Source organism: Balaenoptera borealis (genome assembly GCF_965194805.1).
Source record: "Balaenoptera borealis genome assembly, chromosome: 1".
NCBI lineage: Eukaryota > Metazoa > Chordata > Mammalia > Artiodactyla > Balaenopteridae > Balaenoptera > Balaenoptera borealis.
The window spans coordinates 178445942-178472379 of NC_138860.1; the positions used below are offsets into that span (position 1 = coordinate 178445942).

The following is a 26438-nucleotide window of genomic DNA, read 5'->3' on the forward strand; positions in this document are numbered from 1 at the left end:
AGTGACCACAGGCTCAACTATGGAAACTTAGTCAGTTGGGGCAAAGATCTCCTTTAAAGTTTAAATCTACCCATCTGCTGTGTGTCATTATCATTACAGCTCTTTAATGTTTACTGAGAAGGAACAAGAAGGTCTCCGAGATATTTAATATTTTAACGAAAAAGATTTTCTTTACCCTCCTAGGAATGTAACCTTTTACCATAATGCTTGTAATGACCGTGCAGCTTGTAAGACATTCACTAAAGGGACATTGCATCGATGTTTTTGAGTTAAAGAGTGCAGTTGTTACTGGCCTTTGGGTTTGTTCCCCTAAGCTGCAAATAAACCTGCTGAACCTGTGATGCTTAATCTACCCACCTGTAGAAATGAAATCTCCAGGCTCATATTAATTAACCGTCCATTGTAGACAGTGCAGTTTCTTGTTCAACAGAGAGCACTGGACTCATTCATTTCTCCTTCTGTAGAAAAATCTAAGGTGCTTGTGACATGTCTAAACCAAGCACAGAGTGAAGCTCAACTCTTCAGCAGACCTCTGTATAGAAAGGGCAAGCAAAACAAAACAGAAAAAACAAAACAAAAGAAAGGGCAAGCAGGTGGATTTCTACACAGAGAAGCTTCCAACAGGGATCACAGGGTTCCATGTTCTCCCTTCTCAGGGTAGAGATACAGCTTTATCATGTGGGGCCCAGGGGCTGCCTTTCGTAGGGATCATGGCCCTGATTCCACTGTCCTCATCTGTCCTCCTGAGAAGGAAGTCTTCCATGGTGGTACCATGTCTCAGGTCTCAGGGGAATCACCCTGAGTTTCTCCCATAATGGTATCCCACGCAGGTGAAGTCAGGGATATGGCATATGCTTTTCTGCTAAAATATCTGTTTATACTGCAGATTTAATATTCTGTCTGAGAGTCTCATTCATTCAGAGAATATTTATTAAACATCCAAGGCAGCCTTTACTATGCTCAGCCACAAGAATTAGAGGAGAATGGAAGGGGTTGCTGGAGAGGCCACAGGATTCTTTTCTGGTATACTCTCTGCTCTGTGGCATCCTGTGTCTTCATTGTACCCTTTTCCCTCCAGGCAGCAAGACTGTATAGTTTTGATAAAGTGCATAATATTCCTAAGAAGCATCATTTAACCTTCCCCCAAAGGACATGGGGGTGAAAAAGGCTGATGCTAATGGAAAAATGGAAAAAGACAAGACTTAAAAAAGAGAACTGTTGAGGGCTGTTTGACCTTCCCTCGTGGACCATGTCCTTTGGCACCATTTCAATGCTCTTTGTCTCCTCCTGGCAGGAGACAGACACGTTTTCCCAGGGCAGCAACATCCTTTATCCACAGACCATTTCAGAAATGTTATCTGTAAATTGCCAGCAGAGGTGGAAGGGGTTTTTTGCTAAAACTGTTGACAGAGCAAAGCTGCTGCCAGATCAAAATCCAGCTACTTGGAACTCCTGGGCTGTAGTTTTTGGAGGTTAGAATCCGACAACGGTGGGCAGAGAGTGAGATTTCATTGGGAAGAAGTGTCTCTGTTTTTCCTGGGCAAGATGGATGCAAATGTGGTGGTGATGGATTGTGGAGGTGTGGTGTTGTTGAGACATTCAGACAGTCTGTGGTTTATGCAGTCCAATAAGTTTGCTGCCCTGCGGTGATTATTCAAAGTACAAATATGGCTATGTCACCTGCTGCTTAAAATCCTTCACAGGCTCTTTGCCCTTGCCTATTGCTCTCAGGATAAAGCCTAAGCTCCTTAGCCTGGCAGAGAAGGTGCTTCACTCTTTGGCCCTAGCATCTTTCTTGCTGTCCCCCTTCCCTGCCCTTTGTGGTCCAGCAATACCGAATTACTTGCAGTTGTCCCAAGCATCATGCTGATCCCTCTTGTCTTAATTTACCTCTTTGAAAGAATCCCCATTCACATTTGAGGTCACCTCCTCCAGGAAGCCTTCTTTGACCTTTCCTAGACTGGGCTAGATGCCCCTTCTCTGTCTCCCCTTCTAAACAGTCAGTTCTGTAAGGACAGGGATTGTGATTTTTAAACCTTAGATCCCCTAGCACCCAGCATGGGGCCTGCTGGATCTCCAGCCCTCCCAAGGGGGTGGAGAGAGGAAGGGGCTGGGCTATCTTTCAAACTCGCAATCACATGACTCACTCCACCTTCCCAGGGGTGAGCCAGAGGAGAAGTCAGAAGGAAATAACAGGAATGTCAAATAGCTCACTCCCCAACCCCAACAGAATCAACTGCTGTGTTTGCTCTCTAGAATTTACACTACATTATTGCTAAATGAACCTCCTTTCTACAAGCTTCTTTCTTTTATTCTTTCTGGTTTTTTAAAAATTAAAAAGTCTTTTAAATAAAAGTAATATGCATCCTTGGTTTAAAAAAACACTAACAGTATATAGAGATGGGTTCATCATGAAAAGCAAACGGTCTCCTGTTCCAACTCCCTCTAAACCCAGAGGCATGCTATTTTACTCCTTTGGCTATTTCTTCTATGATTTCCATCAGTTCTCTACTATCTCCTGATTTGGCAGACTGAGCTATTTAAGGCACAAAGCTGACCATGTCACCCCACCCCACCCCGTCTGAAACTGATAGCTGCCCTTTGGAATAAGGTCAACTCCTTAACAGGGCCAACCAGGCCTGCTTCTTCTGGTCCTCCTGCCGCCCTTACCCACTTTTCTGTTTTCTTTTTTCCTGTCTATGTGCATTTTCAATTTTTACATCTTTAGAGTGACACCCCACCCCACCCCCCGCACCCCATATCCATGGCTTTGTGGAATCCCCTCCCCTTGACTGTGGGCTGGACTTTAGTTACTTCTTCTAAGGAATAGAATTTGGCAAAAGTGATGGGATGTCACCTTCATGGTTAGGTTACCAAAAGACTCTGGCATCTGTCTTGCTCCCTTTTGCTCTCTTGCTTGCTTCTTCTGAGGGAAGCCAGCTGCTGTGTTGTAAACTGCCCTGTAGAGAGGTCCACGTGACAAGGAACTAAATGGTAACAGCAACAGCCCCTAGGAATCCTGCCAACAACCACACCTGTGAGCTCTGAAGTGGATCCTTCCCCAGTCGAGCCTTTGGATGAGCCTGCGGCCCCAGCTGACACCTTAACTACAGCCTTGTATGAAACCTTGAGATGACCTAGATTAGCCCAGAGTCCTGACCTGCAGGAACTGTGTGATAATAAATTTTTGTTGTCTCAAGCTGCTAAATTTTGGCATAATTTGTTATATAGCAATAGGTAACTAACACAATCATTATGCCATTTTTTTTCCTTTTCAGTCATAGAACAGGAAACAGGTATTTAATTTCCCCTCCCTTAACTTCCCCTTCCCATACCCCCTCAAAAACGATTTACAGACTAGGTGTTCCTTCCACGCCTGTTTCTGTGCTCATATAATTGTATAAAAAATACTGTGTGTGTGAGACTTATTAGGCCATTCCATTATTTATTCTTGAACAGCATTTTCTGGCTTCATTTCTGACACAGGCACCCAAAGTACCCCTGGCATCCGTCAATCATAGTTGTGCCCTTCTCCCTCCCAAAAGGAAATCCTAAAGAATCTTGTAGTTTACATAAGCAATTAGCAGCAGCTGGCAAGAGCCACAGAAATATACATGCTTCTATTGGAACATGTCCATGGGAATCTGGGACTCAGCTTTAGAGTCCTAAAAAACACAGACAGCCCTGAACAATAGAGCACGTGCTGCTCTGAAATCACAGCCCTCAGAACAGCAGGACTGCAAAATGAAAGTGCTTTTATTTTAAACAAACATCCCAGCTTCTCTGCAGCCAAATGAGTGTCATTCTTCCGAGGGGACATTGTTCAAATAATTTCTGGAATCCTTCTTTGCAAATTGCCTTCCCCAGTCTGTTTCCATGAAGTATAAGAACACTGGGCTTTGTCCTCCAGACAGTCCTCATTCTTTGACCCTCCCCAAACCCCATTCCCTAAAGGGCTGACCCTTCTTGTGCCCTGGCTGAAATATCCCCTCCTCAGGGCTGCTCTGCCCATTCTCAGGCAAGCTCCACTCCTCCTGCGACCTGCCCCTGGAGCACTTTCTTCCCCTTGGGTGACCCTTGTCATGAAGTACTAGAATCATTTAGATGTCATTTGCCACAGGTAGACAGAACCCTGTGAGGGCAGGGATTTTATCTGTCTTATTTACTATTGTATCCCCAGGGTCAGGTCCCAGCCCTGCAACACAGTAGGCACTCAATAAACAATTGTTAAATGAATGTAAAAGCCTGTTTGCAAAAATCAAATCCATCATCAAAGGACCCAAATTTGTCACCCTTAATAAAAGGAACAGGTGGCATGTATCAAGAGTTTGCTGAGGACCCAGCACTGGGCTCTCAATAGGGCATTATTTCCTTTGATCCATACGACAATGCTGTACGCTGGGAACTGTCATCCCTGATTTACAGATGAGGAAATTGAGACTCAGAGCAATGAAATCGCTTGCCCAAAGCCACACAGTTTGGAGGCTGTTCAACTCTGAAGTTCAAACTTTTAACCATTGTGCTATACCATTTTTTTCTTGTTAACTAGAAAAAAAATGTTTTGGAAACTTAAAAAATACAGACATGTACAAAGGAAAAACCCCACTAATCTAGATCCCCATCAAGCAGAAGTTTAACTGATGTTAACATCTTGGCCTATTTTCTTTCACCTTCCTTTCTTCTTTTTCTTTCTCCACTCCTCTTTATTGAGAACATTCAGAAGAGTGTGCTGGAGGCCACAGCAGCCATTTCTAAAGAAAGGCAGGGTGGAGTTTTGCATCATGCAGCAATGTTGGAAATACTTTCCTGTATTTCCTGGTTACTGCTCCCAGGTTGGCAGCAGGTAGGTCTGGGTGTGTAATGAAAAAGCCAGTCTTACCAGACAGTAACCCCTGCAGATGCTCTGATCTCAGTAGAAAGGACTCCCAGGGAAGGGGTGAATTACCTGTCCACCTCCTGTGCCCTCAGCAACTTGCTTGCCTGGGAAAGAGGAAATCTACACCCTATTCGTACCCCAGCCACCAAAGCTCACCCCAAGGCCAACTCCTCCAGGGAGGACCCCCAGAGCTGTCAGCCCCCTTTACAGGGCCAGCCTAGCTCCTTCCCTTATTTAGTCCTCACCTCCCTAATTGTACCAACAGACAGTCCCCTTCCTGAGCCTCCTCACTCCCCAAAAGGCAGCATGCCCCCCGTAACCATGCCCACCCTGCACTTGGTACCTGCCTGGACCACAGTGTGTATTTCTGTGCATTAGTCCTGTTTGCACCTCTCTCTCCCCGTCAGGCTGCAAGTTTCTCAAGGGCAGAGACTGTTTCTTATACATCTTTCTCTCTGCAGTATTTGGCATATAAAAGAGACTCAGTAAATAAAGGCAGCCAGACATCAGCTGTGGGAGAATGGAAAAAACACTCAGAGTCAGACAGACCTGGTTCAAATTCCAGATCTGCCACATCACAGCGCATGGCAAAGAGCAGGCACTGTTTCTAGACCACAGTGGGAGTTACAGGACCTGGATTCTGGTTTGAATTTTGCTGCAGTCCTAAAGCAAGTTACTCAACCAGGGCCCTCATCTGTAAGAAGGGGGAGATAGCTACTTCGCCAAGTTGTCAAGTACTTTAAATACAAAATAATCCACGCAAAAGTACTTGACACAGAGTAGGTCCTCATAGAGACATTTGCTATGCTGTCTAGACAAACTCACGCCTCCCCCTTTATAGTTGGGGGTGACAGCACCCAGTGCCCCGGTCTAACCGAGCCCAGAACGACTCTAGAAATGGCCGTTGGCAGTAAGATCCAGCCCAGTGGCCTCCCATCTGGAGAAGGCAGGGGCAAGAAGCCTAAAAACTCAGCTCTCCACACCAGCTACACAGGTCCAAGGTGCCTGTTTCCTCTCCTGGAAGAAAGAATCCAGGTCTTTCTATAAAGACAAATCACCCTGCCCCTCCTAAGAGCTACAGCAAGGATTGAGACAGAGCAAAACGTGCTCTCCTGAATCAGTATGTTCTGTAATGTTAGAATTAGAAAAGTCGCTCAGAGCAGGATAGAACCTTAGATAGGATAGAACCAAGCAGGATAGAACCTTAGATAGGATAGAACCAAGCAGGATAGCACAGACTTGGCTGGAATTTGAAAGAGGGCCCACAGGAAGGAAGAGAGGGTCGGGGTGCTCTGAGTCCTAGGGAGGACAAGGAGGGTTGCAAGGAGGGGCTGTGGCCCAGGCTGGAGTGAAACCCTGTATCACTTCAGTAGAAACCCCAGTGCTTGAGTGTAATTTGGAAAAGTCATCTCTGCCCAGCGCCTGTGGGGTTGGGGACCACTAGGCAGGCGTCCCCAGGTCTGTGAGTCCGTCTTCATGAAGTTCTCTGGGTGGCTGTCCCCTTAAGCACGTGTGGGAACCCAGGGTCTCCCAGGCGGTGGGTGTTCCCCATCCCTCACTGGATCTTCTGCAGGTCCTCGGGCCCAAAGGAGGCAGGCAGCAGCTCCTGGACTGTCCTGACAACGTACGTGCCATCTGGCTTGGTCATGTAGACAGCCCAGTCAGTGCCAAACTGGAAAAGAGACAAAGCCAGTGTGAGGGAAGCAGTGTGGCCAAGGGGTGAGGGCTGAGGGCTGACCTGGGTTTGAATCTGGCTCTACCTCTTACTGTCTAACATGCCTCTCTGTACCTCAGTTTTCTCACCTGTAAAATGGGAATGACAATAATCATACCTGGTGCATAGAGCTTGAGGGAGGAGCCCATGAAAGATGGCACGTTAAGCAGTTAGCACAGTGCTTGCACATTGCTAATGGGCACTCAATGCTCCAGTCTCTGATTAAGGACTCACCCAGGGCTTTCCAAGAACAATATCTAACCCCTGGGGCCAGATCCCCTCCTGCTGTGACAAAGAACAACTAATATCTGCTTCCCTTAGAGCCTCTGACAACCAGGAGAGGTGGCACGCCTGCCTCATCACACACCCAACATTGAACATGCAGGACTTCGCCATCTACCCTTTGAGGGAGGGGGATATTCTCCCCATTTTACTGATGAGGAAACTGAGGTTTTGCAGGGTAACGTCAGGAAAGCAGAGTTTTAGCCCAAATCTGTGTCCCCATCTTTCTCTTACATAACAGGAGCTACCACTTGCTGGCTGTGTGATGTGGGGCAAATGATTAAACTCTTTGGGTCTCTGTGTGTGTCTTGATCTGTGAAGTGGTTTTAGAGACAAAAGACTTATTAGGAAGGAAGATAGGTGTCCTAGGTGGAGAGTTAAATCAGCTGTGGTGTAATGGAGAGAGTCCTGGAGTTGGAGTCAACAGCCCGAGGCTCTGCCTGGCCAGTGCTGAGTCCTGGAGGTGCCTGCACGCAGTGTCTGGCACGTAGTAAATACTCCATCAATGGAAGCCATTCCTACTGATGACTTGCGTTTCCTAGTGACCGCTCAGCTTTGCCGCCTGCTGTTCACGCCTCAGTCTGAATCACCAAGTTATTACCAGGCACAATCCGTCTCTGGCTTTTTATTTTATTTTACTTTATTATTATCTTTTTAAAATTTAATTTTATTTATTTTTTTATACAGCAGGTTCTTATTAGTTATCCATTATATAGATATTAGTGTATACATGTCAATCCCAATCTCCCAATTCATCCCCGACCCCACCCCCACCCCACCCCGCCACTTTCCCCCCTTGGTGTCCATACGTTTGTTCTCTACATCTGTGTCTCTATTTCTGCCCTGCAAACCGGTTCATCTGTACCATTTTTCTAGGTTCCACATATATGCGTTAATATACGATATTTGTTTTTCTCTTTCTGACTTACTTCACTCTATGACAGTCTCTAGATCCATCCGTGTCTCTACAAATGATCCAATTTCGTTCCTTTTTCTGGTTTTTTAAAATTAATGTTTTAAGGATGGAAATTTTTCTGCTTGGCGGGCTCTGCCTGACGGTATGGGTGAGAGTCGAGTGGAGGCGAGTTTAAGCGCCAGGCCCCTGGCCCCCAAGCTTCAGCTCTTATTATTTGCATTTTGGTTTCAGTTTTGCCTCTCCCTCCTTCAACTTTTCCATTCCCCTTCTCTCATCTGCCAGCATCTAATCTGTTTGGAGAAAACAGCAATGAGCAATTAGACTGAGGCAGGGCCTCGGGAGGCAGGGAGTTGGCATTCTGATGTGCTTTCCTTATGTGGCCTTGGACATGCCACGGTGCTGGGCAGCCATTCGTGCCCCTCTAACGGGAGGTGAAGTGCCTATTGTGAATTCAGTGCCTTCGTGGTGGCATTTTTCATCTGGATTTGGGACATGGGTTCTGCTAATTGTGCCTGATTTGCAGTCCTGGCAAGAAACAGAAGGAAGACGGAGATGTTTGCATGTTCGAGAGATGCTTTGAAACCCCCAAGGCACAAAAGCAAAACTGAAGCAAGCCCCACTTCCCCCCATTTCAGACAGCTCCCAGAGCAGAAGCCCCCATGGAGCAAGCAGGTCCTATTCTGCAAAGCATCATTATGTCTCTACTGGGGCTGAAAATAATTTGTTCCATTTATAGGACCGTAAAGGCAGGGAGGCATCCGGGGGGAGCGTGGGCTTTTCAGTCAGCCTGAACTGCCGTGAACGCCAGCTCGCCACTGACCGGCTGCGTGCCCTTCAGCAGGTCATTTCACTTCTCTGAGAAATGGGGATAATGACCCACACTTCCCTCCAGGTGGGGGGTGGAGATTAAATGAGACACTCTATTTACAGGGGCCAATGACGTCACATCAGAGCCCAAGGGCCTGGGGATTCTTTAAACTGGTGGCTTTAGCCTCTGGGGACTCTGGAGGACACAGGCCCCTTTGCGAGTCCACCACAGCCACGGACATCCCCCCTCCCCCAATGTACGTTTACACATCAAAAACTTCACTGAGCCCAGATTCAGAAGCCACGACCAAATCCACCCCTTTGTTTTTAGGATTGAAGAAACTGAAGTCTTCCACCAAGAAGATCTTTGTAAAAAGTACATCAGATCCTTTAAGTCCCCTCTTAAAAACATCCAGTGAATTCCCTTTATTCTTTTCTTCCCCCAACTTTTGTTTTAATGTCGTAAAATCATTTTAACCATTTTTAAGTGTACGATTCAGTTGCTAATGGGCAATCAATCTTTATTCTTGGAATAAAACATACCCGCCATTCATGGCCTACTGTGTGGTCTGACCCCTGCCCACCCCTCTGACTTCCCCTCCTATCACCACCACCCCCAACCCCTGCCCCCGTGTCCTAGCCTCTTTGTCCTTCATACGACTCATCCAACTCACCAAGTATATGGGCATTAAACTTGCTGCTTCCTCTGCCTGGAAATCTCTAGACCTTGGTCTGCCTCATCTTTTCTCATTATTTGTATCTCTGCTCAAATGCCGTCTTCCGAGGGAGGCCCTTCCTGGCCATCTAAAGCAGGGTGTTGGCAAACTTTTTTCCATAAAGGGCCAGGGAGTCAGCAGTTTAGGGCTTGCAGGCCATAAGGTCCAGGTTGTAACTCCTCATCCCTCATGTGGTAGGACCAAAGCAGCCAGAGACAACGTGTGAGTGAGTGGGCATGCCTGTGTGCCAATAAAACTTTATTTACAATAACAAGCAGCAGTCAGGATTTGCCCCTGGGATGTTGTTTGCTGACCTCTGACACTGATCTAGAGTCAGCTGCCCCTTCTGTCACTCTCAACTCCTTTTTTCTGCATTCTTTTCTCTGTAGCCCTCACCCCTCTCAGGAACTCTACTGTTGATTTATTTTCCTCCTGTTCGTCTGTCTCCTGCACTAGACTATAAAGTCTGTGAGTGCAGGGCCTGGCCTGTCTTTTCACTGCTGTCTCCCCAGAGCAAGGTCAATGCCCAGCACAGAGCAGACACTCAGTAAGTATTTGTCGAATGAAAGAATAATTTCCAGTGATTCATGCAAGCTTGGGAAGGCCTTAGGAGTCAGCCAACCCAGCAAACAGGACAGTTGCTGTGTCTCCTCGCTGGCAGCTTGGCTCAGCTCCCAAGGCCTGGGGAAGAGCAGGGAGGCATCCGTTCCAGAAAGAAAGGGAAGCTGCTTACCTCTCTCATGACCTGCCGGCAGGCCCCACATGGGGAGATAAAATCATCTTGCAAGTTACTGCGGAAACAGAGAATCAAACACGGATCAGTCTCTTCGGAGGCCAGAGGACAATTGCTAAAATTCAGGCCCCAAGTCCTGCCCGCCTCCAGATTAAGTCAAATCCCACCAGGCAGTTCCTGGTTCACAGGTGTGCTGCGTCCTAGAGGCTGAGAAGAAGCGCACAGAGCTTTCCGCACTTGCAAGAGGCAAGGCCATGTGCAGGACCATTACTTTCATCAGTGAGTTCAGTAAACGTTTAGTGAGCACTTACTCTCACCAACGCCCCAGGGACACAAAGGTTAAGGAGAATTTGTCTCTGGCCTTCAGGAGATTGCTTAGCCCAGTGGGTGACATAGAAAACTAGATGAGTTATCATTTCAAACAAAATGCAGTAAGAATGCATGGTAACTAGGAGACCCTCCCTGACTAGGGAGGGAGAGAGAATATTTTATGGTGTAGGTGGCATTTGGCCCGGTCCTTGGAGGAAGTGTAGAGTTCATATGTCACCATTAGTGAGCACCTGCTCTGCCCCAAGCTCCTTGATAGACATTATTTCATTTAATTCTCAGTATGACCTGAGTGTCAGAATGACCATTTTACCTTCAAGAACATATATTCAACTTTGTTATAAAGCAGAAACTAACACACCATTGTAAAGCAATTATACTCCAATAAAGATGTTAAAAAAAAAAAACATGTATTCAGTGAGATGAAGTAACAGAGTGCTATTCTGAAGCTCTGGGGTTTTCTGTGTTGCAGGCAAGGGATGTAGTATGTGCAAAGGCCCTGAGACATATGTGAGTCAATGAGAAAACTGGGCTCCCTGCATTGTAGAAAGTCAGAGAAGAGAAGCTTACAGCCCAGGGGTTACCTCTGAGAGTGAAGGCACCTGAAGGCAGTCCTCCAGCCCTGAGCAGGACAAAGGATGGTGTTTAAAGAAAGAGTAAACTGTAAGAGCCTCCAAGCCTGATGAAGCACCAGACGTTAAGCCAGTGGCCACCATCATCCTTGCTCTTCTGAGACCCAAAGCTCTGTGATACCTCTGGACGATTACAGGATTTAAAATTTGGTTCTTGATCAGTTCTACCTTTTGCTAACTACGTGTGACTATGACCAAGTCATTTTAACCCATGCAAGGGTCATTTCTTTGCCTAAAAAATGTGGGGAATAATGTCATCCACTTTGTAGGAATGCTTAGAAGATAAAACAAGATCAGGTGTGCAAAGGCCTTGGTAAACTTTAGAATGCTATACACACATTGTTATCACCTCTGCTAATCACGGGCACTCTTCCTTCACATATATAAGCTCTGTCATAATTTTAGTACCTTGTCATATACAGTTTTATTACATACTGTGTGCTTTATGTACTATTATATAATTAATTTACCTTATTGTGTATTAACAATAATTATCATATTGTTTAATAGGTGCCTAGAATGTGCCAGGCATCCTCCGAAGTACTTTATAGTCATTATCGCATGTTAATCAACAAACATTTATTTACTGAGCACCTACTCTGTGCCAGGCACTGTCAGTGCTGGGGATACAGCAGTGAACAAACCAGGTAAAATTCACTGTTCTCAGGAGTTTTTGACTAGTGAGATAAGCCAGATAACCAACCAACCAATCAACCAACCAGTCAACCATGATCGAGTGGAGACAGAGACAGATGCTATGCATTGAATAAAGCAGCTGAGGGGAGAGAGAGTGGAGGGGTGCTATTTATTTAATCCTCATGACAATTCCCTTTTACATGTGGAGGTCCAGTCAAAGAAAGCTTCTGCTCATGGAAAGGTGGGTCCTCTCTGAACACACTCTCAGCTTCAGAGTGATCCCATGGGAACGTGAGAGGGTGGGGACCCCTGCCCAGGAGGCACCCTGAGCCAAATTAACCCATCTGGTTACCAGGTGACCGATGTTGCAGCCAGAGCCTCTCTTAAGCTCTTTGGAGGCTGGACTCTGTTATTTTTTATTTCATTGCACACATGTTGGCTCAGAGTTTGCTCTGTGATAGGCAAGCATGGGAGGGAACAACAAAGACCAATCAGAGAATCCCTGACTGCAGGGACCTTGCCGTCTGGAAGGGAGATAAAATCTGCGTGCCAATGTCATAACTACAGGCAGACTGTGGTTAGGGTCACGGGAGAGGTGTTCTAAGTGAAATTCAGCCTCCCTTCCATGGCCTAGAAGGCCCTGTATGATCTGGCCCCTACCAAGCTCACCACTTCCTTTCCCAATCTTGTGACATGCATGGCTAACTGCCCAAGGGACAGCCCCTTGGAGAGGGTGACCTGCATTGGGGTTTTCAAGGTGGGGTATGAACATGCATTCCACTGGAATGTTGGATTTGGTCTCAGGTTCAACCACCAAAAGTCACAAGATGGTACATCCTGGCAGCAGAGCTCTGAGAACTGGGAGACAGCCCGATAATAATGGCTTACACTTACATTGCACTTCTCTGGGCCAGGTACTGTGCTAAGGGCCATATATGTATTAACTCATTTAACCCCTTATAACCTTATAAGACAGGAACTATGTAGGTACTCTTACCATCTACATGTTAAAGGTCATGAAAGGTGAAGTGACCTGCCCAAGGTCACAGAGCTGGTAACCAGGATTTGAACCCAGGATCTGTCTACTCTGCCTTTGGTAGTTCTGCAGCTTGTAGAAGTAATAATGATAATGTTAAAACAATAGTTTTAATTTATTGCATACCCCCAGTCCTCCCAACAGCCCAATGGGTAGGCATTACTCTCCTCCACTTTACAGAAGAAGAGCTGGGCTCAGATTGTTGAAGCAATGTGCCCAAGGTCAGTAGTGCAGCAGGATTTGAAACCAGGTCTCACTAACCCGGGAACCTGGGCTCTTAAGCATTACTCAACATTCCAGCCAAGAGAAAGAATGAAAAGCTTGGGAAAAGAAGCATCCCAGAAGGTCCTGGGTGCATGGGGACCTTTTCTCCTTCCTTTCCCTTTCTCCCTCTCCGCTGCCCTTTGCCTCTTCCGCCTTGTGCCGGGTGTTGACAGTTTCCTGTGGTTTGTGCTGACCTTAGTCACACACTGAGGCCAGCTTATCAGACTTGACAGGCTGGAAACCTATCGACTTTGATGATGACAGCTGGGACCCCAGTGGGGCAAGCTTATCTCCCTGTCAGCAAAATCCCACCTGAGCTGTGCACTTTCTACTTTACAGATCTCGAGGGGGCTCTCTGAGACTGTTCACACTCATCAGTGTTAACAAGGGAGCTGGCACCTCCCATTCACCCTCTAAATCCACACTCTCAATTTAACAAATCATTAGTGCAGTAATGACTGCTTTTCTGGCTCGGGAATGCTGGCACAGCCTGAGTACCCGGAGAGGAGCAGTTGGGTGCTGGAAAAATGCGGTTTTTGTGTAAACAAGGACATTTGCTAATCATCACTAGCAAAACTCAGTCATGTTTTTTAAGAGTAGATAATGACCAAGAGAAAAAGCCTTTCATCTGGAACATTCTAAACAGAGCAGGGCCACCTTACCATTATCCTTTTGTTGACTTTGGCCTCCTTTTCCCCAGAATATCATTATTTTCTTGGATCAGCTTTGAAACTGAGTTACCCCCACCCCTGTTTTATAAAGTGTAATTCACATCCTGATCTCTGCTCGTCCGCACAAAATGTTCCCAGGGCGGCCTCATTTATTCCTCCCAAAGCCAGAGGGAAGCCGGGACAGGCCTTGGTCACAGGGAGAGCTCTCGGAAGCTGGGGCCCTTCTCCAGAAGTGCATCCTTGGCTTCCGTTACTCAGGGAAGAAAACCTTCAATAATGTGGACCACCTTGCGGGCCAGACTGAGGCCAAATTTAGGATCTTATAAAAGAAACAGAGGGACTTCCCTGGTGTCACAATGGTTCAGACTCCGTTCTCCCAATGCAGGGGGCCTGGGTTCGATCCCTGGTCAGGGAACTAGATCCCACATGCATGCCACAACTAAGAGTTCGCATGCCGCAACTAAGGAGCCCACCTGCCGCAACTAAGACCCGGCTCAACCAAATAAAAATAAATAAATAAATAAATACTAAAAAAAAGAAAAAAAGAAATGGGGACTTGTTTCTGTCACACAGACGTCATAGGCCTTGCTCTCAGCCCCTACATTTCTACCAGAAAGGTCCTGCATCTCCACCACAATGAAGAGATCATTCACACCTAGTCCATGACCCATGCACCCGGATGTCCCTAAAGACCAACACTTGGTCAGCCTTGCAGTCTCTTCCTGGGTGGATTCAAAATTTCCAAAGTTATTTTCCCTGCACCGTTATCTTGCTACGAGAACTCTCTCTCATAGACAATGCAACGGTACACACAGAAACAATTCGTCATTAAATCAGAAGCATAATGGGGTCCAAATTAATAAAAGAGCCCATTCATATGCTTTGAATCCTGAAGACACTGAGTCTGGGTCCAGGGCCAGTAAGAACTCAACGAATTCCCTTTGAGGGCACACACGTGGGAACTTGGATAATTATGCCTGCGGCCTGTAGAGAGAGTTAACAAGTGCTCTTGTTCAGCCAGAACCTGGGCTGGAATCTGATCAGTTTAGACCATAGCCTGGGTTTGCCTGGGTGTCACCCCACCAGCTTGTCCTTTTATCCTGGTTCTTGCACCTAGAGGTGATTGATGCCAAGTGAAGGAGCTGGCACAGTGAAGGACGGATCTCAGTATCAGCTCAAGGAGAGCAGGGAAGAAGGTTTCCTTTCCTGGCACAGCATGGCACAGTGGAATGAGCCCTGGAGTCAGACTCTAGATATGTATCTGTCCCGGCTTCTCCACTAATTCCTAGGAAAGTTGTCCATCGTCTCTGGGTCTCAGTTTCTTCAACTGTAAAATGGGTATAGTGGCCAGGCAAGTCTATACCAGGTGATTTTTAGGTCCCTCTAGTTTTAAGTTTCTATGCTGCCTTTCTATTGTATCTTATAGGGATTCTGTTGTGTTTTGCGCTATTATTAGAACAAGAGCGCGCCTGCTTTTGTCTTAGAGTTGTCTTGCTTGTTTACCTGCTCTTCAGGCTCACCAAGGGCAGAGTCCCTTTCTTATTTATCTTCTACCCTCAGCACTCAGCCCAGCCCTAGAGTGCCCCACACCATAGGAAGCGCAGTATAAACACATGTTAGATGAATGAATGGATGAGTAACTGGTGTGTGGTGGATGTTGGCTGAATAGGTGAATGAATATTGCTGTGAGCAGCCTTTCCCACTCACCTGGAGATAGCAATTGCCCTGAACTCTTTGTACCCTTCTGAGATGGCCTTCTGGATGGCGGTTCGTTCAGCACAGACGCCCAGCGGGTAGCAGGCATTTTCTATGTTGCACCCTGAGAAGAGAAGAGAGGCCAGTGCTATTTGCAGCAGAGCCACTTCCTGTGGCATGTGTAGAGTAAGAGGCTTGCCCCATTCCAGTGCCGGGAGGGAACTGCTACTAGAAACAAGGTGCAGGCAAGGAGAGGGCAACCTGACCAGAACTGGGAGACTCTGTGACCCACTGGTGCAGGGGTTCTTCCCAAGAACCTCCCACTCTCATCACGTATCCGATGCCTGCATTTCGAAGCACAACCTGGAAGCAGGGGCAGCATCACAGGGCAGATTAGCTCAGCCTCATCTCCCCAGCAGAGGTCAGGTCAGGGCCAAGGGAGATGCCAAGGCTTAAGAAGGTGAGCAGAGCCCCCCACCCTGGGTCTCAGAGACAGAAGCCACAGGGTGGGGTGTGGTGGTGATCCTGATTCAAAGATTGCACCTGAGTAAAAAAAATATATATATATATTTTTTTAAATAATTTTTGGCCATGCAGTGTGGCGCGGCATGTGGGATCATAATTCCCCAACCAGGGATTGAACTTGTGGCCCCTGCAGTGGAAGCGCGGAGTCTTAACCACTGGACCGCCAGGGAAGTCTCCAAAATTTTTGGTGTGGATACCAGCTGTCAGAGTTCAACCAGGGTTCTCTGTGAGTTGTATTGCAAAACAAAACTGTCAAAACCAACGAACAAACAAAAGCTCTCAAGCTTTGCAAAAGGTGTTCGTGATTGCCCAAAGGGATTCCACCCCAGGGGCCTCTCTGGAGTGTTCCTGGGGACAATGGGCAAGGGCTGCTCCCAGGAGACAAAGCACTGGCATAGCCAGATTGGCTGACTGACAGACTCTGCATTTTCAGGGAGGTGAGACCATGAACCAATGGCCACAGGAGCTGGGCTTTCCCCTGACCATCAGGGTGTCATATTCAGTATGTCACTCTTCATAGCTTGCCCTTCTCCCTGAGGCAGGATATTCATTGTTCCCTAGTATTCATTTTCTCCTTCTCCCTTTAAGTAATACAAGTGATTCCCGTTCCCATATGGCTGATCACATGGCCACTCAGAGACTATATTTCCCAGCCTCCCTTGCAGCAGAGTATGGCCATGTGACTAAGTTTTGGCTAACGGGATGTGGCCCAAAGTGAGGTAGGAAACTTCTGGATCACATCTTTTGTAAAGAGACTGCTTGCCTTTTACTTCCTTTCTTTCCCCCTCCATAGGCTGGGTTGGGGTGGGACAGCTTTGACCACGTGCTTTATGTTCATAGGGATGGAGGAGTAACAGCTCAGAAGGAACCTGGGACCCTGGCCAACTCCTGGAGCAGAGTTGAGTTGCCTACTTGCCCTGGACCAGCTGCCTACTCTGAATCATTATGTGAGAGGAAAAGAGAATTCTGTCAGGTATGAGTCATTGTATTTTGGGATCTTTTTGTTACAGTAATTTAACCTGTATCTAACTAAAACTGAAATTTGTGCTAAAAATAGGATGTAGCTTTGACCAAAAAAAAAAAAAAAAAAATCAAAAATATGTGGCCTTGGCTTAGCAGTTGGGCAATGTGAAAGAAAATACAGATGTGGCAAGATGGAAAGCTGATTGATGGCCCTTGCTACTCTGTGGCAGATTATTCGGTAAAACCCCACCCTGCAATAACCTGGAAGGCAAACCATGGTACATACTCTTGGGACTTTTCTACCTAGCAATGTGAGTCAGCCCTGTGGCAAAGATCTGACTAAGGCTGTCATTTCCACCCAGTCATTGTTTCGGGTGCCTCAAGGTAGCCACCGTTACAATGAGGCAGCAGGGCTGGGCTGGGCAGGGAAGCCAGTTAGTAAAAAAAAAAGGGAGTTGGCCAGCTTAAGAACTATTGCACAGAAAGGATTCTTTGGGTGTGCTACTCCTGTATGAAAGTGGAAGCAAACAGACCAGAAGGTTTCTAAGTTTTTGATAGATTTGGATAGCCAGAGAAACCAAAAGTCTGGCCTACAAAAGCCTGTGATTGTTCAATTCCTAAAGAAATCTGGGGCCCCCAAGACTCCACCATCAGAAGTAATTTGAGAGAGCCGTGTGCCCCCAAGGAGAGCATTCTCTCCGACACCCACTTCAGAGGTATGGCTGAGGAGGATAATGGTCAAGGAAGAAGCTGCCAGAGGGCAAAGCCAGGGGCCCCAGTGGGCAGTGGACAAGGGGGTGACCCCCAGGGCAGAAAGGGGAGGCAAGGTGTACCCCGGGGCAGGGAGTTTTCACACTTCTTGCCCAGCAGGTCTGATAACTGCAGGGACTGGTGGCCAGCAGGTGTTCTGTTCTCCTAATGGGAGATGTGATGACTGTTAGCCTTTCCTGCTCCACGCTGTATATGGCCAGAGCGGGTGTGACGTGGGGGGCAGATGATTATTTTTTAGTTTTCAGGCCACTGGATTAGCAAGGCCACACCCGACCTGAGAAGGGGGACTGTGCCCCAGCAAGGGGTCCTGCTCTTAGAGCGGGCTGCAGTGACCGGGTGGACTTCGGGTTGTCACCCTCAGAAAGTTCAAAAGTGGGTCTTACGTGTGGGAAGAAAGATGTACAGATACTTACAGGCCACAGGGGGTCTTGTGGCAAAGACTAATTGTTCCCAGTGTTCACACATTCAACAGAATCCTTTGGAGTTTAGTTGGGCACATGCCTACCCAGCTGGAGACGATGTTTCCCAGCCTCCCTAGAAGCTTGGGGTAGTCCTATAGGGTTAGCCAATGGGATGTGTGAGTGGAAGTGTTAGGTGAAACCTGACCCACACTGGGCCAATCAGAGTAGAGCACCTGACCCACACTAGGCCAATCAGAGTTCTCCTCTGTGTGGGACCATCAGTCCCTCTCTAACACCAGGAGTTGGGCCTGGGCCCAACTAGTTTCCTTTCTTTATGGAGAAGACCAATAGGAGGCAATGAAATGGACACTCAGACGAGAGATGGTGGGAAAAGAGTCTGGCCTCCTGATGCCAGTTGCCCCTGAAGCCCAGAAACACTCCAGCTCTGCCACCATTTAGTTATAGGAACCAATGCACCCTCCTTTTGCCTAAAATAGTTTAAAAAATAGTATTCCTGGGCTTCCCTGGTGGCGCAGTGGTTGAGAATCTGCCTGCCAATGCAGGGGACACGGGTTCGAGCCCTGGTCTGGGAAGATCCCACATGCCGCGGAGCAACTAGGCCCGTGAGCCACAACTACTGAGCCTGCGCATCTGGAGCCTGTGCTCCGCAACAAGAGAGGCCACGACAGTGAGAGGCCTGCACACCGCGATGAAGAGCGGCCCCCGCTTGCCGCAACTGGAGAAAGCCCTCGCACAGAAACGAAGACCCAACACAGCCAAAAATAAATAAATTAATTAATTAAAAAAAACAGTATTCCTATCATTTGCAACCCTACAGAAATCAGTTAATACAGTTGGGATACAGGACAGGGAGCCATCAGGGAGCTGCAACCATGAAAGGCGTGGTTGATATTTATCGACTGCCTACCTTGGCAAAACATTTGTTCATATTCACATGTGAGTTACTGTAGCCTGGATAAGTGGCCCCTAAATGCTCAAGCTCTCTGCTAGGTCAGTGAAAGTTAAATGAATAAATGAAGGAGTCTTTCTTGCTCCCTACCTAGTCTCCCCAGCCAGGTTCCTGATGCCTGCTGGAAATGGCTTCCTTTAAACATACCCTTGCCTGCTCATACCTGCCTGCCCCTCCCACCTTTGCTGACCTGTGACCTTGCTGCATTTGACTTCTGCCTCTCCCAGAAGCAGAAGAGTTGCTCCCCACTCCACTTCCCGTCTAGCAACCCTCCCACCCCTGCCTCATCCCTGACTCAGGGACACTTTTCCCATTAGACGTGATTCACATAAATCTTGGGTTTTGCTGATGTGACGTTAAAGCAAACTGCCAGACTGCAAAGGGCCCGGGCTCTCAGGATGATTGCCTGTGTCTGCTTTTGAAGTTCACAATGACCTCATATAGAGAACTCTTCCTTTACTGTGTGTAAAAACTTCAATGGGCCAGTTAAGGAGAGGGAGAGTTTGTTCTAGAAGGGAGTGCACTCACATACCCTACTGTTCAAATAGACTTTTGTAGAAAGATCCGGTAGGTTTTGTTCTGCCCTGGGACCCTTAGCCCTCCTGGCTCTGAGAATTTGGGAAAGGGACTGAACCTCCTTGAGGCTCAGCGTCCTCATTTGTAAAATAAAGATGACAGCACCTTCCTCGCAGGCTTCTAGTGAGAATGAGTTGAGATCGCGTGTGTAAAGCAATGAGCACAAAGCCTGGCACAGAGTAAGTGTTCAGCAGCTGGAGCTGCTGTTCTTAATTGCATGCAAGTCAAGGCTTTGGTGGTGGTAGGCCTGTATGACTGAGCTTCTGTTCCTTCCAGACAAGGTGTCACAGTGGCCCTGTCTCTGTCCTTCAGGCAACTTTGAAATTCTTTCCATGACTACAAGGCCCTCGTAATCTGGTGCCAACCTGCCTGCCTCCTGGACCTCAACTCCTTTTGCTTTCCAGCTGTTCCCCGAGTATATACCTGCTACAGGGCCTTTGCACTGGCTGTTCTAACTGCCGGGAACTCTCTTCCCCCTATAAGCACATGGCTCACTCTACCCAGGTCATCTCAGAGAAGCCTTCCCTGATCACTCTATCTAAAATTGTTTCCTCCCCCCTCACCTCCCACCCTCTTAATCCATTTATCCTGTTTTAACACTTCACACTTTCCTGAAATGAATGTCTTTAATATCTAATTCCCCCATTATCCCCCAAGTAGAAATTCCTGAGGGCAGGGACTTTGTCTATATTGTACATCGCTGTATGCCCAGGGCCTAAAACACTGAGGCCAGTGAGGCCTGTTATTGAAAGAGTGGAATTCCCCACTTTAGTGCTAAATCTCTGAGCTGCAAAGGAATAACTGTATGTGGGGCCTCTAGCAAGTTCAAGTGTAATTTCCGAGTCTTGCTTCTAAAAAAAAAAAAAAGAGGAGGAGGAAGGGAGGAAGGAAAGCCATAAACTGTTGATCCTGAAAGGCCAGACAATTTTGTTTTGCTTCCCTAAAGCCCAGAGCACAAAACATCTTCTATACAGGCAAACCAACTCCATTCCCTGTGTTCCCTTCACTGACTCTGAAACACACAGGAGAGACGGGCTGGGATGGCACCAAGTTAGAAATCCATAATTATAAGATTGGACCAGAAATAACACTATGATGATAGTGCTATTATCACTCATTGCTTTCTTTTAATCTTTTCTTTTATTGCTCTCCTTTTATCTGCCAGGCACTAGTGGAACACTTTATCTGCATTCTGTTGTTAATCTTTTTAACAACTCTGTAAGGCAGATCCTATTCTAACCCCATTTTACAGAGGGTAAATCTGAGGTGGGGGTCAGGGAGTCAACTCACATCCTGGCACGGCAGATACAAAGAAGTGTCTTTCTCTGTGGCATTTCAGTGAGGCCATGTTCTGAGGAGGTTTGTTGCTTAAGGCAGGGCTAGAGTCCGATGTCATTGAGACATCAGCCAGGAAAGAAGTTCACAAGGAGGTGACTGGGACCCAGTCCCCCAGAGAAGACAGCACTGCCAGAGAGCATGTCCCCCTCTCTGCGTCCGCTCTGCCTTCCGAGGGATCTTAAGATTCGAGCAGGGGTTCATCACACTCAAGCAAGTGGGCCTCGGCATCTTCTGGAGGGCTTCTTAAAGATTTCTCAGCTCCACCCCTGGAGTTCCTGCTTTAGTAGTTCTGGGTTGGAGCCCGTTAACTGGCACTTCTAACAAGTTCCCAGGAGGTGCTGAGGCTCTGGGTCTGGGACCACACGTGAGAATCCCTGGACTAGAGAACTGTCACGTTCGCGTGCTTGAAGAAATACTCCACTCTCTCCAAGTTCCTGCCTCTGCTGCAAATGCAATGCACAGTTTCACGAATGGATTCTATTCCAACTCAGCTATAGAGTCGAGGGATTTTAGTGAAGCTCATCTTTGTAATAAGCTGCTTTCGAGTGACAGTGCAGAGGACCAGCGGACGAAGCTGGGGTGGGGGGCACAGCGGGAGCGAGGCGTGGAGGGTGGGCGTGGAGCGTGGAGGGTGGGAAGGGCTATAAGGAGAGGACGCTGGTTAGGGAAGCCTGCTTTGACTCACCTAGAAGTGCTATGGGTGGGGCGGGGAGCCTGCGTTGGGTCAAACGCTGTGGAGCGGGGCCATATAGAGCTCAAAGGGTGGTCCTGGGGAAGAAAGGGAGCCCAGGGAGGGAATCAGGGGCTGGTCGGGGGAAGACAGATGAAGGATTAGGTTTAAAGGTTAAGCCAAGACAAACCAAATTCAGCAATTAACCAGGATGTCCTTAAACGTTTTTTTTGTTTGTTTTTTAATATGGTTTTTTTCCTCCCAAATTAATTACACGTGATCCAGAAAAGTGCTCCCCTTGCCTCCCCGCCAAATGGCAATGAAACATATGGAGTGCTGCAATCCCTCTGAGGAAAGGGGGAGACAGACCACCATCCCAAGAGCATGAACTGAAGAAGAGAAACTCCCCCATCCCTTGGGTGATGCCCGCAGGGTGGTCCTCCATGGGTTTCCTCCACCCCCTCCCACCCGGCAATCCACCACCGCTGGCTGAGCTCCGTCACGTGGGGGGCCCCGGGCTGACTTCGTCTCCCCCATCCCCCTTGTGTCCCATCTTAACTCTTCTCTCTGTGTCCTCACTGCCCCTTCCCCCAGCATCTGTTTCTTCCCCGGTGAGCTCCTCCTCTCTCTGTCGCTCTCCCCACAGCAGTGACAGAAGGTAATTGTTGTAGTTATTAACTACCATCCTGATGGCCCAGCTGCGAGGGGCACAAGGCCCTGGCTGGGGTCAGAGGTAATAGAGGAAATAAGATCATTATTATGAGATTGTGACAGCAAAGCTCTCAGACTTGCTTTTGAATTGGACAGAACACCAGCTGCCTCTGAGGGTGCAAACTCCACGGAGGCTGGTCTTTTGTTCAGCGGGAGACAGTCACAGAACTGGGCAGACTTGTCCCGCTATGAGTTGTAAACTCAGTGTCTAAGTTCAGCTGTGCCCTCTCTGCCTCCTAATCGTCTCTAATTCACCCCCTGATGCCCTATCAGGTTTCCTCTGGTTGTTCAAGGTCCCTCCTCTCCAAGCCCTGCCTCACTGCCATCTACCCTCCCTTTCCTTCTAAGTAAGGAGATCCAGGGATTCTGGTAAATGCCCTCCATCTGTCCCCCCTCCTCAGCACAACTCTCTCTGCCCCCTTCTGTGTATCCATATATCCTCATGCAGCGAGGGGCAGCAGAAGGAGCAAGGAATTTGGAAGCAGATAAAACTGATCCTCAGTTATCTCATTTATAAAATGTGCGTTTGGCTCTTGGTTTGGTCTGCTTGGCACCTCCGAAGTCCTTCTTGTGGTAATAGACCCACCCACCCTGCACTGAGAAGGAATATGTGTGTGAATCAGCTGGCCCCATCACACTACCCCATCACGACAACAGTGATTGGCCCAGGGATGTGCATGAGATTGGAGATGGACCAATCAGAGCCCTTCCCTGGAATTTTTCCATCTCGAGCTAGTGGGAAAGAGTTCTTTCCTCTCTGCTTTTAAGGTTGTAAGAATGTGAACTAGGAATGCCTGCACTCATGTTCCCTGATGCCTGGAGAAAGCCCACCTTTAGGATAAGAGAAAGAAACCAGCATCCAGAAGGCTAAAGAAGAGCATGGTGGCAGTTCCTGGATCCAGCTGTCCCTGAGGCAAGATCTACCCTTGACCATTGTGGTTCTGTTTGGTTTCTGGCATTTGCAACTCAAAGTGCTCTGACTAATGCATGTGACACTCATTGTCTCCTCTCATGTGGTGGCTGTGAGATTACAAAAGATCTTTCATGGAAGTGCTTAGAGAATGCTTAATCCATTGTAGTTATTAATATGGCTGTTGGTCCCTGCCCACCATGTCGCCAGCACAATCCAGTTCTGTCTCATCCTTTCCCTGGTCTCCGGGGCTGGAAATCCTAGAACCATATTCCTTTCCTTTATTCTAATACTGCCCACACTAGACCCAGTCCATTAGTCCTGTACAATCCCTCTCAGATCTTTCCTTCTTCTTCATCCCACCTGCCACTGTCCTAGGCCAAACCACTCATTCACACATTCAACGAACCCTAACTATAGGCCAGGCAACATGCTGTCAGTGAGTAAGACAGACATTGTCCCCCTGACACTCTTTCCTCTGTCCCAGTCTTCCCTGAGTACCTGTCAGACTCATTGTCCTCAAACCCCACGTTCCTGCCACTCTTCCTGGCTCCCCACTTGCTGCCTCATCAGATCTCAGTGTCTCTACCTGGCCTTCAGAAGGGCTCCACAATCTGCCTCCAAATCATCATCACCATCCCATTAATAGTAGAAGCAGCCGCCATTTGTGATATTCTTATTTTGGTCCAGAAACTGTGCTAAGCACTTTAGCTCCTTTAAAGGCATTAGCTCATTTAAAGCTTCACAACCGGGGGTGAAATTCAACATCTTTAATGACTAATGCAGCACAGGCACCAACAATCAGGGAGGACCGCCAGGCCAGAAACACCAGCTTTGTTCACAGCCATCCTGAAAGGCCGGTATTGTGATCTTCGGTTTACAGATGTGTAAGCTGAGACTCAGGAGGGTGAAGGGTCTTGCCCAGGGTCACACAGCTGAGAAACAGCAATGCCAGGATGCAAACCCAGGAGCCTTTAACTCCTCCAGGGCCTGTACCCCATCCCATAAGAACGCCATAAGTGCCCAAGGCATGACCCTTTTTCTGGCAACATCAGGTCCTTCTCCGCCCTTTATATAGGCCACACCTCTGCTCACTTCATCCATTCTCTCCTGCAATCATTGGTTGAGGCTCCCACTTTGAGCCATGGCCTGTGCAAGAGGAGGGGACCTCCATGGGGGCAGGGACTGTCATTTCTGCTCACAGTGGTATCTCCAGCACCTGGTACATTACCTAGCACATAATTGGTGCTTGGCAAATATCTGTTGAATGAATAACTCAATGCAAGGATGGGGAAGGCCCCTCTCCGTACACCATCTGGAGGGGACATGGAAGTGCTGGAAGGAATCAATGGCTGATTGCATGTTCAAGGCCCTGAGACACGGGGCAGTGTGGATTGCAACGTTGTTTGAGGTGGTGGTTAATATTTAATGCTCATCTGAGCCCCCGGGCCAGCACTGAATTTCCACGTGACACTCAGAGATTCTTTATTCCCCACAGGAAAGCAAACTTGGGAGTCAGGGGAACTCTGGGTTCCCATCTCAGCTTGTGATCTTGGGCATTTAACCTCTCTGAGCTTCAGTTTCCTTCTCTGCAAAGGGCCGATATAATAACTGCCTTGCAAGACTGGAAAGGTTAGATGGATAACGTGAGTCACGGTCCTTTCACATGGTAGCACACACTCAAGGTCACCTCTCCAGCTCAAAGATGTTTAAGACCCAGGTGACTCGTGAAACCAGAAAGAACCACAACAGACAAGAGATAAGATGAACATCAAGGACAGCCCAGAGGGGCCACTATAGAGGGGGAGGTGTGGCTCCCAGCCAGACTGGCAGCTGAGCAGTGGTGGAGGCGAGGGGCTCACACCTGGCCCGGGGCTGCTGGGGGTGTGGGTGGGGTTACCAATGAGAGGCACACAAGCGAGCCTCCGGTCCTTTAGCTGCTGCCCAAGCGGAAGGGGGACTCCTGGCAGCAGGGCTGGGGCTTCCCATCTATCACTCTGGGCCAATTCTCATCTGCCCTGCGGGCAGGGCGGTGGTGGGAATGGGAGGGGGGAGGGGCACGGCTTCCCTGCCACCTCCACGCCCTGTTCCCCACTGTCCTAAAAGAGGATGTCCCTAAGCTTAGCAAAAACAAGTCTGAATTTTTGTTCAAGTGAGCTTTTCTATAAGAACAACAAACCAAAGAAAAGGAATTTAGGAACAGATTAGTGCCAACTCAGATTCCTGTCCCTCCCTCCCTCCCCAGGCCGGCGGCGCTCAGTGCTGGTTACCCAAACCCTGACTGCCTTCTTTCCCTTAAGACCCTCTGTAAGGCCCACACCCCACTAAGGAGTAAACCCTGGATTCCTCGATTTCACCCCCAGCCATCCCCCTGGATGGTAGGTGACAGGAAGAAAGCAGGGTTTGAGGGACCCTAGCACTGGTCACAGCAACCTGTGTGACCTTGAGCAAGTCAGGTCACCTCCGGACCTCAGTTTCTTCATTGAAAAATGGGCATAACACCTGGCTCAGTGCGTGGGTGGTGAGGACTTGCCTTGTAGCAGTGGAAGCCTTTGTAGGGTGCCAGACGTAGAGGAGGGCTCAGAAAGTGTTAACCTTCTCCCTCCCAGCTCAGGGACTGCCCATGCTCTGCGTCTATGGCATCCCTTTCCTGCTTCCCCTTCCCACTTCCTTCCCCATCTCTCCGCAGCTTCCCGGTCCTCCAAGAATGGAAAGCCACTGGATTTGAGCAGAATATTCATCCTCACTGTCTGGGACAGCAAGCAGGGCAGGGGTGAGTGGCAGAGTTACAGGAGAGGCCCAGGAAAGAGGGGAGAGAGTGCCTTCCTTCCGCCCTTCCTTCTTGTCCTCCCCTGGCCTCCCACCCAGGCTGCCACGGAGGGGGACCCCAAGGCGCCGCCCTTACCCGAGAAGACTCTCCCATCCCCGGTGAGGAGGGCGGCCCCCACGGGGAAGCGACTGTAGGGGCAGTAGGCGGACTTCTTGGCCTCCCGGCAGGAGAGCAGCAGCCGCTGGACGTGCTCGGGCTCCAGGGCGGGGCTGGGACTCTTCTGGGCCATGTCGGTCCCCTGGGGCCAGCGGAGGAGCGGAAGGGGAGCTCCCAGCCAGTGTGGGCTGGGCCCCACCGCGACAGCAGCTCCTCCCCCGGGGAGTGTCCCTGCCGAGAGTCTCCCAGGTGCGTGCCTCTGGGGAAGCTGGGCGGGGCCAGGTGAGGGAGAGGAGCCCCCCTTGGTTTGGGGACAGAGGGTGTGGTGTGTGTCCCAGTGTGGAAGGATGCCACTGTGTCCACGTGTGCTTC

General features: G+C 48.5%; 1 protein-coding gene across 2 annotated transcripts; it reads right to left on the reverse strand.

Moving 5' to 3' along the window:
• Positions 1-3735: 3735 nt before the first annotated feature.
• On the reverse strand, positions 3736-26338 carry CDA (cytidine deaminase). Of its 2 annotated transcripts, XR_014234191.1 has the most exons (5): positions 26046-26338; positions 15318-15429; positions 10045-10102; positions 7802-8078; positions 6435-6548 (listed from the first exon to the last, which is right to left on the reverse strand). XR_014234191.1 is itself a non-coding variant. In XM_082354418.1 (4 exons), the coding sequence occupies exons 1-4, from the start codon at positions 26197-26199 to the stop codon at positions 6432-6434; spliced, it is 441 nt and encodes a 146-aa protein (XP_082210544.1). In that variant the 5' UTR covers positions 26200-26338; the 3' UTR covers positions 3736-6431. The 2 variants fall into 2 exon arrangements, 1 of the variants encoding a protein (XP_082210544.1); XM_082354418.1 differs by lacking the exon at positions 7802-8078 and having other exon boundaries at positions 3736-6548.
• Between the last annotated feature and the right edge of the window lie 100 nt (positions 26339-26438).